Genomic DNA, 14,740 nt, shown 5'->3' with positions numbered 1-14,740 from the left:
GTTTCTGGGAAGCAGTTGCTTTGATGGGGTAACTTGTACTACTCGTCCTGGAAGGAAATAAATGGGTGGGCATAAGCTGCTTCATGGTGGTTCATTCCAAACTTAGAGAACTGGATTCTACTTGTGTTTTTTTGTTTTGTTTTGTTTTGTTTGTTTGTTTTTTAACCACTAAGTGTTCCACCTTGCAGTCATTCTTTCTCTCTTGCTGCCGGTCTCTTCATCTTTTGAGGACAGTTCCTTGCCTGCTTGGCATCTTTCCCAGCCTCAGGCCTGTGATGCAGACAACTTCTCATTTTCACTGGGATGGATCTAGGAATTTACTCCTGCCTTCACTTTTGGATATGCACTAAAGATGCATCCTCCCACCTACTTTGGAATTTGCTTGTGAAAAAGCACTGTAACAGATTTCTCTGTATGATAGCAGTTTTAAGCATGAGCTTCTTTTTCTGTCACTGATACAGGAAATAGGAAATCTGAAAAACCTGCTGTGCTTAGATGTCTCTGAAAACAGACTGGAAAGACTTCCTGAAGAAATCAGTGGACTGACTTCATTAACAGATTTAGTCATTTCCCAGAACTTACTAGAAATTATCCCTGATGGCATTGGTAAGTTTTGAAAGTCACTCACTCAGACAGGTGCTGCCCGCTGTTTTCTTGAACATCTGAACATGGCTCTGATCCTTGCTTCCACTCCCAGGAGCTAGAGATGTGCTTCCTTGCGGTTTTTTTGTTTTTGAAAAAAGAAAGCAGAGAATATTCAGTGTAATTCTCTTTGTATGAAATATTTCTGTCATCTGGTTTGATATCAGTTACAGGTCTTACTACTTTTAAAAGCTTAACTCTTCATCTACATTTTGTCTCAATGATTTCATAGGGATCAGTACAAAGAATAGTGCATGTTTATGACATCTGAGCAATCCTAAGAAACTGCTAAATCAGCATCCAAAAAGTTCATGAGAAAATACGTTTGATCTTATTGCATGACCCAGAGAATATTCTGCTAAAGGACCATATTTTCCTTTAACCATTCTGTGCTATTTCCTTAAAAAACAGTCAGTCTAGACATTTTCTTTAAAGGAATTCAGTCCAGTGTCAAAATTAAACACAAACAGAGAGAAGGTATAAACAGATGTGCATTGGTGGCTCCCTTGTAGCACAGCCTTTTAAAACTTGTAAGGAATTGTGTTTAAGCATAAGGTGGCCATAGGGTTGCTTTAATTCAAAACATCAGGGAAAGTGTGAGGATTTTCGATGGTTGGAGAAGTTATATGACAGCACCACTTCCTGTATGGCACTTGGTCAAGAGGTCAGTGGTTACTGATCACAGCCACTCAGTGGGAGTACAAACACTGCATGTTGGTTAAAACTGGTTGAAAAAAACTGATGGGAATTTTGTCTATGTAGAGAAGTTCACTGAGATTCATGTATGGTATTTGAAAACAGTTGTAAAAACCGGTCATGTGTTGTTACTTGGAAAAGGAACTCAGGCACGCACGTGGAGCTCTGTAAAAGGAGATGTATCACATCTTCTAGTTCAGTGGGTGAAATGAAAGGATTGTGAATCTCAATCTCATTTAAGAAAGAAGTTTTTTTTATGTTGAAAAAGAAGTTTGTTTCAAATTAATTTGGCCTGTGCGTGAAGACATGAGTACCCTATCACAAAAGGTACTCACGTAGAGGCTACAAGATATCTTGCCAGGAGCGTTGTTAAGGAGACTCTTCTGTTGAGCAAGATGTTTCTGTGCCTGGTGCATGATTCCGTGTACCCTGCACATGGTGCTAGTATGTCATCTGGCAGTGAGGACACGTGGGAATCCTTTGGGGATAATGTTAGTAGGCTATTGATTATGCTAAATAAAGAGCTTACGTAGCTTTGTCCTGTGCTGCACACAAGGCAAATTAATCCTTTCAGCATTTCCCTTTCTTGAGCTTTATGTCTCTATTGGGATAGAGGGTGTTTTCTGACTTAATTGAGAAAGTTGCCTCCAGTGGATCATGAAGGTCATCTGCTCTGTGGGCTCAGTTCTCCAAAAATCTGAAAGATTCAAGATTTCCTTATCCCTGTGGGGATTCTGAGGTGGCGGTAGCAGGACTCTCCCGTGGCCTATGGGCACAGCCAGCAAGTCAAGTCTTCTTGCCGAGTGGAATAGACTCATTCTTTAATATGCTTTTCAGAAATTATTGCCTTATTCTGAATCTATAGAAAGACTTCGCTGAAAGCATCTTTACTGTGTTGTTTTCATTCACTGGAGATTTAATATATTCTACTTTATTGTTTTTAATAAGGTTGATCCTTGGACTTAAATGGAAGTCTCTTCTGAACACAAAACATCTCCTGCTCTTTAAGATGCGCTCAGAGAGAGCCAGCTGTTTGTTTTCCTCTAAATTTTCTGGCTTTGATATGATATTTTTAGGTAGTGCCTTTTAAAGTGAGTTGTTTCTAATTGCTGACTATTTTTTGGTGTTCTGAGCAAGTTGTTTTAACTCGCAACCTTTAGTAACCTAAATGGGAATGATCTAATTTCATAATGTGAAAAATAATTAACGGTTTAAGACAAAAAATAACAGCAAATAAGAAATATCAAATGGTGATTGGGAAAACAATTGAAACTAATTAGCTTAAATAATGCTTTTACAGGAAAACTAAAGAAGCTGTCAATCTTGAAGGTGGATCAGAACAGGCTCACCCAGTTGCCTGAAGCAGTTGGGGAGTGTGAAAGTCTTACTGAGTTAGTTCTTACAGAAAACCGGCTCCTGGTAAGTGTGGCTTGTGCCTTATCATAAAGATAGCTAGGGTCTGTTCTCCTGATTTATCATTTGAGTGGATTAAATGGCAGTTTCCTTGTATTACATCTCATGCACAACAAATGGATGACATAAAGATGAGTAATGTGCTTAAGGGAGGAAGATGGTGTTCAGGTTCCTGTGTTGGACCTTGTGTTGCACACAGGGATTGAACTGATAACTCACAGAGGTCCCCCATTGAGCCCTGGGATAAGCCGCTGTCCCTGGGCATGTTAATGTCTCTGCCTTGGTGTCCAGAGACTGTCATTGGAAGCCCTTGTCAGGGAGTCTGCTGGCCTCTCTCTGGGTTCTTATAGCAAATGAGAAGAGCAGGAGAGAAGGGGAAGAACTAGGGGCTGGGAAGGAAAAGTTGCTTCAGAGGAGCAAGAGAATGGTACTTGATGGTCTTTGATCCATGCGGCTTCCTGCTTCATCCCAGAGAGTGGGTGTCCCACACAAGGAGCAGACCTCCCCACCCAACCAAGGGTAGTGACAGCACACACACTGCCTGCCAAGGTTGGGTTAGCCCGGTGATGGAAGATCTGTTGTCTCCTCTCTTGCTGCTGCTTTTTCTGCTTTCGCCAGTCCTTCAGTTTTCACTGCATCCTCTCTTTCTTCCTCTCTTAGTTGTCCTGTAGCCACTGTATTTTCTGCAGGTAACTTTCTTATCTTTCTCTTCTCTTTCTCCATCTTCATTTTGTTACTTTAGATCTATTTTTGCTACTTTCTTCTATTGTTTCAGAAGAAAGCAGAAAAGTAGGATTGTAGGGATCAAGTACACAGATGCAGTCGGAAGCCCAGAGCTGTCCTTCCTCAGGTGGCCCATGTAGCCACCCCCTAGCAGGTTAGGGGGAGTTACCAGATCTTTCTGTCATTGTTTATAATTTTGTACTTATGAATAATAATCATGACAATTGTGATGTAGCATTCACCCCGAGGTTCCTTCGGAGTGTTGAAGACTCCCACATGGGCCAAGCATGGTTTCTGCAGGGCTGTGCTCATCTTTCTCCCATTCCCATACCACCTGCTCTTCCCGCAGCCTCATGACACCCCTACTCAGGGTGCTGACTCCCTACCCCAGCACCCTGGCCTCCAGGCCATCTAAGACTGCATACCAATGTGGTCCTCGAAGGTGCAAGCAGAGCAGGGTTGACACCTGAGACTGCAGTTCTAGGTTACCAAACTGAAGACCATTCATTCCTCTTTACTGGCTGGGTCCCTGTTCCCAGGTTTCTACTTCTGACTTCCTTACTCTGAAACAATGATGTCATTTCAACAACATGTCAAAATACCCAGCACCCTTGAGTGATCATTACATATACCTAGTATTCAGGAGGAAGTGTTGCTTCTCTTGAGGGAAGAGGTTACATTCCAAAAGTCCTTACAACAACTGGGTTGGCTGTGAGCTGTGTTAAATACAAGTGTCAATCCATTACATTAATAATTTAAATAAATGTTATTTTCACAGACCTTACCTAAGAGCATTGGAAAACTTAAGAAGTTGAGCAACTTGAATGCAGACAGAAATAAATTAGTGTCTTTACCAAAAGAGGTATGTACTTTCAATGAAATACTATGATAGTAATTATAAAGAAACCAACATAATGATACACAAAGGACCAAAAATATCAAATACTTTAAAATGATTTGTGATTGAGAATTGTGAAACACGAATTGATAGGATTCCAAATGGGAGAAAGGGAGAGATTAGTGTTGGGCTTGGCGTCATTGATAGAAGTGGGTAATTTGGAAGTTTGGCAGAGGAAGTGGATGACTTTGGGTTTGATTGTTGAATTAAATGTGAAATTAGACGCTGTCTCATAAGCCATAGGGTTTATAAAAGTAGATCTTGATGCCATCCTATTTCTGGGTGGGGATTTACACCGGTCCACGTTCAAGTCCAGGATGAGAGGTCCAGGCATAGAGGAAGGTAAACTGGAGGCTAAAGCTCCCTAGAATTTTCTTTTGCTTATCAGCGTGCCAAGCAGGAGAACAGAGACAGTCACCATCTATCAGGAAGGGTTGCTGTGTGGACTTAGAGGTGCATAAATTCTGTCCAGGGAGGTGGAGATGCTGATGAGGAGGATCCTGTGGCATATCAAGCAAGGAAATGTTTAATGCCTTATTTACCTTCCATTGGGAGCTAGATTTCTTATTATTAAATATAGCCCCAAACTAAGTTTAACCTGCTACTCCCTATCCCCACCCCTGCTACCAGTGTCAAATGGGCTCTTGTGTGAGCCTTCCCCTTTGCAGCATCCTTACATGAACACTGAACACAGGTGGTGCATCCTTGTAGGACGTGATCACCAGCCAGGTGCCATTTTCTTCAGATTTCTCTGTTTCAATCCCTTCTGACATCTGTCTTGAAATAATTTCAAAGCTGCTATCCAACCAGCTGGGACTTGAGGGGATTCTTTTCTCCCGAGGGCCACTTCTCAGGGTGTCTGAGTCTGGTCAGGCATCCTGTTTTCTTCCTCCTGTGGGTGTTCTGCCTACAGCAAGCATGTCCTCTCCTGGGTGAGAGAGCCAGTGCTTCTCAGTGGAAGTGTGAGGATATTTATTATAAATGTGACCCTATGCTGACACACCCCTAAGGGCCACCTAAGTATAACTGTTTCCAGCAGAATGACTGAAGTCAGTATCTCACCTAATCTGGGAAATGGCTGAAAGGTTCTGCCAACCTGCATAGTTTTGGTTCTATTCTCCAAGTGATAAACAAAAAGACAGTGTTGATGTTTCTGAACATTAATTTTCCTTTTCATGAATAGCACTATGGATGGGTGATGAATTAGATACACACACACACACACACACACACACATTTACTGAAATTGAGAGAGAGAGAGAGAAAGAGAAAGTAGGAAAGATTTATTGCTTTCCCAATGGCATGTACTATGTCAGGTGCTTTTGAGTATGTTAACTCATTGAATCGCCACAACTTTTGAAGTCCTGATTGTTTCCTCATTTTACAGATGAGGAAACTGAGGCTGGTGAGAAGTTTTCCTTATCAGGGTTCACATAGCTAGGAATTTGTAGAACTAGGCTCCCAGTGGCCAGCCTGCTGCTCTTTGGCAAATAAAAACACAGCGACCCAGCTAATCCTGACTCAGTCCAGCCTTGTCAACTATGTGACCTTGAGGTAAGATAAGATCTTAGTTTTGGTAAAGAAAAAAACAAATTATCTTTAGGGTGGAAATATTAGAAAAGTGAAATTCATATGTTTTACAAGTATTTTCAAGGCAAATGCTGAGGAGAGCATTTTTAAGTTCAGTGCTAATCTCCAGTCACACCTCCCACCCTCCCTCTTCCCTGTTCCTCTCGTTGTCTTTTCCCAGAAACACATTCTAAACAAGAACACTCCAAAAACTTAGTTTCATGAAATTATCATCATCATTTCAGCACAAGTCTCGTTTTCCCTGAAAAAGAATGAAACTTGTACTTAGTGTTTCTGATTAGAAGGTTGTGCCTGACATGTGCTCTGTGTCTGCTTGAATTTACTAGAACAGCTTTTCAGAATGTGAAGTTCTTTCTAACTTCCAAGTACTTCAGCTATCACATTTGATCCATTTTCTGGGAAGCTGTGATTGGTTTTCTGGCATTTAGAGTTGTGTAAAGGAGTAAAGACTGTGCCTTTTCCTTCATCTACCCATTAAAGCAGAGGATGTTTATGTTCTGAGGAATCAGATAGCACACCTTCACTCCTGCTCACACGCATTCAGCTCCCAGAGGAGGAACACACACTGGAGCACATGGCTCCAATTCTGCTACAGGTTGTGGTTTGCCACCCAGCAGAGCCTCCCAACCTCACATTGTGTCACACTGGCCTGTCATGAGTCTGTGCAGTGAGTGTGATAGGGCTGTGGCTGTGACTGTGGCTGTGGCTGTATGTGAGTGAGTGAGAGGGGGGCGGGGTTACAGGTACACAAGGGAGCAAGCTTTCTACCTCCAAGCTTATACTGTTTGATCACATCCTGCACTTTCCTGATTGCAATTTTTCTTTCCAAAAGTTATTACTTTTTCTTGAACAATTACATTGCATATGTGATATATATAAATGGAAACACTGGACAATTCAATTTTTATGCCAAAAATCCATAGTTGTAAATATTACCATTGGTTTGGTACACTATGCAATTCTTCCTATAGTTTGTTTTCTCTTTTTAATTTGATAGTATTGTATATTGTCAGTTTTATTGCACAGCTCCTCAGTCTGTAGCCGCATTTATTTGCATTTTTTTCCCCAAATGGTTGAGGGGAAAATGTTTGTACTGTGTGGGTCACAATGATAGATTCTGTTTGTGTTCTGTGGTGTTATTTGTAGTAAACATTTGCAAATCAATGAATGTCTCTTGTTTTCTTAATTGTTAGCTGCTTGGGAATGTAGAAAAGTCAGGTAAACTTGTTCTCTTGTAAGTATTGTTCAGACCACAGTTGCATCTCTAACATTTGTTTCTGAACTGCATGAAGATTCAAACTGGCTGATTGCTTTGTGTGTTCTTCATTGTCAAATATTGGACATTTCTTGTAATTTTTTTATATAATTGCATGGCCTGAAACTTTATTATGTTATGTTTATTTCCAGATTCTATCTCAAGAGAATGCTTTTGTGTGAATTCCATTTTTAGTTATTCAGAAGTTCTGAAAGGTGTCACTTGGCAACTCATCTATTTCACTAACTTATAGTTTTCAGCACGATTCTGTCTTATTGGAAAGGCTAGATTTGCTTTGTTTGCTACATGTGGCATGCTTCTGATTTTGTCAGCCACTTATTTGTGCCTTTTCTTTCTCATCCTGTTGCTTAAGTATTTATACTTCTGGGAAAAGGGGGAGCCCCTTAAAAACTCATATTTTTGGTGGAGGGAAGAGTTAAGGGGAAGAATCTGTCTAGGAGTGTGACTGCTGGGTAGACAGGAGCTGGTGTATGTGTGACATAGGAATGATGAGTGAGAGATGGTAGCTTCACACTGTTCCCAGGCCAAATCCTACTTTTAAACAGCCTGGTCTGTAAAGAGTTTCTGGCTGGAAGAAATCAAACATACATCCAAGTTTAGAGTATAACTTTTTTGTGTATCCGTTACGTGAAAATGAAAATGACCCCAAATGCCTTACACCTTTGCAGTCCAGTGAGACAAGATAGAAATTACAGATCATTTATTGGTCGGCACCGTGGCTCACTTGGCTAATCCTCTGCCTGTGGCGCCAGCACCCCAGGTTCTAGTCCCGGTTGCTCCTCTTCCAGTTCAGCTCTTTGCTGTGGCCTGGGAGGGCAGTGGAGGATGGCCCAAGTGCTTGGGTCCCTGCACCCACGTGGGAGACCGGGAGGAAGCACCCAGCTCCTGGCTTCAGATTGGTGTAGTGCCGGCCGTAACGGCCATTTGGGGAGTGAACCAACAGAAGGAAGACCTTTCTCTCTGTCTCTCTCTCACTGTCTATAACTCTACCTGTCAAATAAAATAATTAAATTAAATTAAATTAAAAATTTTAAAAAATTACAGATCATTCATCAAAGCTTTTCATTATCTGACAACCTGTCAATATTAATTATATGTATTGTTTGATATTCAGAAATATGTATGGTGACAGAGTATTCATTTTGTGGATAGCTTTCTGCCTTCCTATTGCAGTTTAAAATTTTTTAGTGTGTATTTCCATTATATTCTAAAATGAGTTATTAATATAACAGATAATATGAAAACTTGATGTGTTTGAATAAAAATAACCAATCATCAGATTTCAAGATGGTGAAGACATTCCTAAACTTGAAAGAGTAAATCAGTCTTAAAGGAAACAGTCGATGGATTTGTCCACATGAAAACAGATTTCTGATCTTCAAGAAGATGTCAGTCTTAGAGGGGAGGAACAATTGACATCACACATGAAAAGCGCTCTTCCCTTACACTGTTAGAAATCTGTTCACATGGTTGGGAAAAAATAAACCTAACGTAAGAAAGTAAACAGAAGAAAGATAGAAATGGCTACTAATGTGAAGCAGTTTTTGGCCTCATCAGTATTCATAAAAATGATAAAGCTTTTTTAAAAAGGCTTATCTAATGTTCAAATTTTTTTAAAGATTTGAAGGCAGAGTTACAGGGAGAGAGAAAAAGAGACAGAGAGGTCTTCTATCTGCTGGTTCACTCCCCAGAGTTCCACAACAGCCAGAGACAAACCAGTCTGAAACCACGAGCCAGGAGCTTCTTCCACGTCTCCCTCATGGGTTGCACGTGGCTGGTGGCAGGGTCCCAAGGACTTGGGACATCATCCACTGTTTTTCTTCTGCCATTAGCAGGGAGCTGGATCAGAAGTGGAGCAGTGGGGACTTGAACCAGTGCCCATATGGGATGCCGATGCCACAGGGCTTGACCTGCTGTGCCACAGTGCCGGCCACTCAAGATTTTTTAAAAAAGTAATAATATAAAATGTTCGTAACTGTGTAGGAAAGTGTATATTATTATGTAATAATCATTTACCTCTCTGGAAGAGAATTTTATTTAAAAAAGTAAAAAATCTACAAACCCTTTTGGCAGGTCTACTTGTAAGAATTTATCCTAGAAAGCATTCATGGATATGCACAAAGAATGATGCACTAGAGTATTTCTTGCTAGCATATCTCAGGCACCATCCCAGGCACATGCCAAGGCAGCTGACCATGCCAGTTCCTGGACCAAGGGCATTCATGACTATTCTTGTCTAATTTTCATGGCATTTCCATGAGATGTAAGAAAATCATTATCAACATCTAGTACATTGTTTCACTGAGACTGAAAGAAATCAAATAAATTGCCCAAGATCACACAACAAAGAAGTGGCAGAATAACAGTTTCTAACATGTGCAGTTTATTAAACAATTAATGATACATCTGTAGAAGAAATAATTATGTGGCAAATAAAAATTCTCTTGGGAGCCAAATGACATGGGAAAATTTTCTTGACGTCGTATATGCCGAAGGTCATAGTGTTGGTCCCCATTTTGTTAATGTGAACGTGAATAGTCAGAAACGCATTGCAATGATACTGGAGGATTGTATCTCACAATGTTAATACAGATTATCACTTTGTGGCAAGATTTGAGTTTTTTTTTTTTAAATGTGTTTTCCTGTGTATGTATGGTTTTTCTTTTCCAGTTAGTATAATTTACTTTATAACAATCAGAAAAAGAATGGAAAACTATTAGTGGATATCTTGATGTCAGTGGCATGACCGTTCAGAGAATCCCAAAGCCACATGATATCTAAAATCTTTACAAAATAGGGAACATTTGACTAGTACACCACAGATGATGGTGGGATTCTAAAATTATACATTGCATTATTTCTGTTCAAGTTGTATCTTTATGTTTCCTTTTTGTCATTGAAATGTTGGTTCTGCTCTGTTAATATTAAAAAGAAAAGACTGAAGGAAAGTGAAAATTCTTTTACATTCGGGGCAGGTATTTGCAAAGTGGTCTGTCAGTAGACAAAGGTGACTAGTGTAGATTTCCTCTTTGCGCCTTTGAACCATTGAATCTATCTGATTATCTCCTCCAGGATATTGTAATCTGCAGGCAATTATTATTTAGTGAAAGCTGAGAGTAAAGGTTTGCTCAGTGATCCACAGGTCCTCCCTCCTTGAGGTGGACTAAATCAGTGCCAGACAATTGAGGACAGTATCATTCTGAATTAAGATAGACACAAAACAGCTAAACAAAGATTCTCAGTTACATTCTGTAATTCTCAGAGAATCCAAGTCCAACCCCTTGTATTCTGGGAAGGTGCTATTATGTGGTTTAAGGGAGGTTTAAAAATATCAGCTTCCTACATAACTAGTAATAAGTCATTTAGACAGTAACTCTGCTTCCCAGAATTTCTAAGTGATAGAGACATTTTATCCTGATGACCACTAAGGAACCACTAAACTCTGCCTCCTAAACCCAAAAGGGAAAGCAAAAATAGCATATGAATGGTATGTATAATATGACACTGAACTAATATGTCAGTTTTTCATTATTAGTAGTACAAACTGTCACTGGAATGCATTGTCAGGGAGACTGATTCCTAAGAGGTTCAGGTGAGCTCAGGAAGGAGATTGTCAGCATCAACACAGTCCTAAGAGCACAGAACATGCTTGAGTGTTGATTGAATTCCTCATTTGCATGTGGGATTTTCACTTCTTGAATAAACAAGAGCAATCACCACACTTATTTGGCAACAGCCATAGGCCAGGTTCTATGATAGGCGCTAAATTATATATGTGGTTTTATTTAATGTAATCCTCATTGTTACTTTGGGGTAAAGTCAGATATCCAAACCCACAAAACATTTACTGACCCTAAAATCTAACCCATGTCAGTATGGTCTCAAAGCATCTGTTTCCTCCCATGCACCACATCCCCCTCTGACGTCTGTAACAAACTGTATCTTGTGAATTACGGTTCCTACTGTTTAATAATCTTTTCTGAAAGGCAAATGTTTTATGCCATCTCTTCCTGGCTGATACGGAAAGAGACCTGTATTTGTGAGTGTCTGCCAGGGACAGTGTGTACTTTTGCTGAGTGATTAAGGCACCCCTAGCACACTCAGCAGCAGCAACTTGTGCTCTTTGTTGGCATTGTTCTCCCCAAAGCATAGACAATAGCGATCAGGAGCCCACACTGCCTGTTGTGAGACCCCAGAAGACCTAAGATGCTGTTGAACACAATTACTTTCCAGCTCCCCCCACCCCATGACATCTCAAATGGGGGAAGAATGAGACTATAAAGACAGTGGACAGCTCACATACTCCATTGAAAGTTTATACTATTTCCCCCCTCCAAATCCTTAAAGGATGTTAAATAGTCCAGTAATTTTAGAGTAATTTGTGACCCATTTCAGTTAATTAATTTTTTACTACATTATATATGCACGTGATACAAATGAAAATATCCACATAGTATAGCTGTAGGGTACAAAGACAGAAATGACTGGAGTAGTAGACAGTCATGTGAGATGCCCCAGAATCACAGAGCAGATTTAGCCCCATATGCCCACCAGGAGCTTACTGTCCCTTGGGGCTTGATCATATGGTTAACCGATGTTATCTGCTTTGCTGGGGTAACAATAAATCTTGTCTCTGCAAGTTAGGCCAGGATAGTAGATGGTTGACATGTCTCCCTCCAGCCTCAGCCAGTTGCTGATGGGAAGAATTCCCTCCTGGAACCCAGGTCCACCACTAAAGCTAGAATTCCTGCAGACACTTCTCCAGGTAGGGAAGGAGCCCAATGTGGAGCTCAGGTGTTCCTTCCCATGAGTATCTTGGTTGGTACCATCTCAGTTCTTCAGAGAATGTGATCATCTCAATTCTCAGAAGAGCTGAGGTTTTGATTCCTTTCCTTCAGGATATTCCTGGGCACCTAAAGTAAAACTTATGATTCCCAACTTCAAAGTAGGAAGAAATTCCAAGTCTTACGAAGATCCAGTTGCACATCTCTTAGAGGATGCTATATTAGGCCTGTATTTTTAACCCTAAGAGAGGCTACTCTGGGGGTTATTTGTAGAACAAAGAAGAATTATGTGGTCTCCACTACTACAAATAGAAGTTAGTAACTTTTAAGCAGCAATCTTACAAGAAAGTAAATAAATAATAAAGTACATAAACTTAATGAGAGGTGTGGTGGGTAGGTAAGGCTCCGTGGGGAAAGTAGATAGAATGGGTACTATACTTGCCATACTGATTATGTGTCTACATATACATATAACACAGTTAACTCAGTCAAATGATCTTGGGAATCTTAAGTATTTTGTGCTGCCAAGGGGGTTAGACTATAATTACAAAATATAATATATATACCAGATTGTTGTGAGAAGATTTTGGGCTTAGAGGACATGTAACTAATGTTGCATGATTGGTTAAGATTAAAAAAAAAAAAAAAAAAAAAAAAAAGCTGAGACAAGAAAGGAATTTCTTTTAAACAGTGGGACCAAAATACAAGGTATATTTTGGAGAGTGGTGAGTAACTAGTTTTTCTATGATTGGAAATGTAAATATATGTTTGTGTGTGTGTGTATTTGTGTGTGTGTACATATAATATGGATACTGAGAAACATAGAGGATAATCAAAGATTTACTGTGTATTTGGGTATTTACCACATGACCACAGACAACATTATTCTGTTTTCCTTTATGTTTATTTTTCTCTTATATTTATATGGTTCGATACTATGGTTAAATATGTTATTTCAGAATCTTTATTTTAGCACTAAACGAAAACATAAAAATATTGTACATTAAGGTAATGATGTAGCAATCTCAAAATAGGCTTTGTGTTTTTAGTGTATTATATCCATATATTAAGCACATATATGAGTAGAAAAGGACAAAAGATACATTCATATCATTGAAGAGTCAAGTCTCTGGCTCTTCCTCAAGTAGGAGGCTCTGGAATAGTACTTTTCCGTGTGTCAGGGAGACATCAATAGGTCTTTCATGAACCTTTTCTAGCAAATGCTCTTTAGTCAGGATAGCGAGCCCTAGAAGAATGTGGTACTTTATGGAGTCCTGCAGAATGTTGTGTCTGGAATCAAGTTATTTTTCTGCCCCCTTGGTTCAGCTTTCCCGACTGTGAAAACCACAGCCAGTTTTTTTTTTTTTTTCCAAGAGAATCATTGAACTCTTTTGTGTTTATGTTCTGTTTTGAAGACCAAACTCATATAAAGGTCAGTTACCTGTGTGTTCATCACTTAAAAAACAGTAACCAAGTTTGGTGTGGATGCAAGTATTGATTTATACACTTTGTTCAGCAGACCATACATGAGGAGATTAATATATGTATTTGCCAACTTCATTTTTTGTAAGGTATTACTGATTTTTGTACTCATCAAAGGAAAATGAATTACCAAATTAATTTGTGAATGCCTAAAGTCTATTAAAAGATGTATGACTGACATTAATGTATTGTATCATCTTCCAGATAGCCTTCTTTTTTAAAAGAAAAATTAAACAGGAACACTGAGAATATTGAAGTGAATATAATGGGCAGGTCTTAAAGTGTGTGTGTGTGTGTGTGTGTGTGTATCATCTTTGGCCCAACTTTGAAACTAGAATCATTATACTCCCAAATTACTAGATATTGTTTTGACTTGGTTAATTTGGTTAACATATTTAACAGATGTTTTTGCATTATATATTGGCAGTGGCAAATGACTTCCTTTGCAGAATAAAATTTTTGATTTGTATCATTTATTTTCTTGATTTAACTTAAAACATGTATGTTTAATGTTTTGCATAGATTTTTATGAACCTTTGGGTCTGTGTTTTGTAGATTTTAAATTAATCATATTTGGCCATCAGTGAGACTTATTATTTGAGACTTATTTGACATAATTTATGCATCTTTGTCATGATGTTTCATAACCAAAGTACTCTCAACTCTGATTCCACCCCATGTCTCCCCAGATGGAAAAAAGGGTGTGTTTTCTTTCCCATTGTAGATCGGCGGATGCTGCAGCCTCACTGTGTTCTGCGTGCGTGACAACAGACTAACTCGGATACCTGCAGAGGTGTCACAGGCCACAGAACTTCATGTCCTGGATGTGGCAGGGAACAGGTAATCATGTCCTTCTTCGCTTTGCTTGAGAGACCAAATGTCCAGACACATTGATTTTTGCTTGCAAAAATTGTCTTTGCATTATCTATAGTGTATAGAATTTCTGAATCAGATGACCCAGGCCCCATGGAGTCCATACCAGTGGAGTTGAGAATGTCAGGGACAACCTAAGCAGCAGCTGCTTTAAAGTTTATGTGGAGCCATCCATAGAAATGCTTCCAAGCTTTTTTTTTTTTTTTGAGAAAGGAAGGTCTTTCTTTGCCATTGATTCACCCACCCTCAATGGCCACCGCGGCCGGTGCACCGCGCTGAGCTGAAGGCAGGAGCCAGGTGCTTATCCTGGTCTCCCATGGGGTGCAGGGCCCAAGCACCTGGGCCATCCTCCACTGCACTCCC

General features: G+C 39.7%; 1 protein-coding gene across 4 annotated transcripts in view; it reads left to right on the top strand.

The window, feature by feature from the left end:
• LRRC1 (leucine rich repeat containing 1) overlaps positions 1–14,740 on the top strand; it is a 164,240-nt gene that overhangs the window by 137,475 nt on the left and 12,025 nt on the right. For all 4 annotated transcript variants that reach the window (XM_051855609.3, XM_089333141.1, XM_089333140.1 and 1 more), the window contains exons 8-11: positions 462–606; positions 2,639–2,757; positions 4,253–4,336; positions 14,229–14,344. In XM_051855609.3, the coding sequence (XP_051711569.1) occupies positions 462–606; positions 2,639–2,757; positions 4,253–4,336; positions 14,229–14,344 (464 nt within the window). The remainder of the gene's footprint in view (positions 1–461; positions 607–2,638; positions 2,758–4,252; positions 4,337–14,228; positions 14,345–14,740) is intronic.

The sequence above is a fragment of the Oryctolagus cuniculus genome, chromosome 5, assembly GCF_051225735.1.
Source record: "Oryctolagus cuniculus isolate XC-2025 breed Fujian yellow rabbit chromosome 5, ASM5122573v1, whole genome shotgun sequence".
Taxonomy (NCBI): domain Eukaryota; kingdom Metazoa; phylum Chordata; class Mammalia; order Lagomorpha; family Leporidae; genus Oryctolagus; species Oryctolagus cuniculus.
Note: the sequence above shows the minus strand (reverse complement) of the source record. Positions and strands in the feature narration are given on the sequence as shown.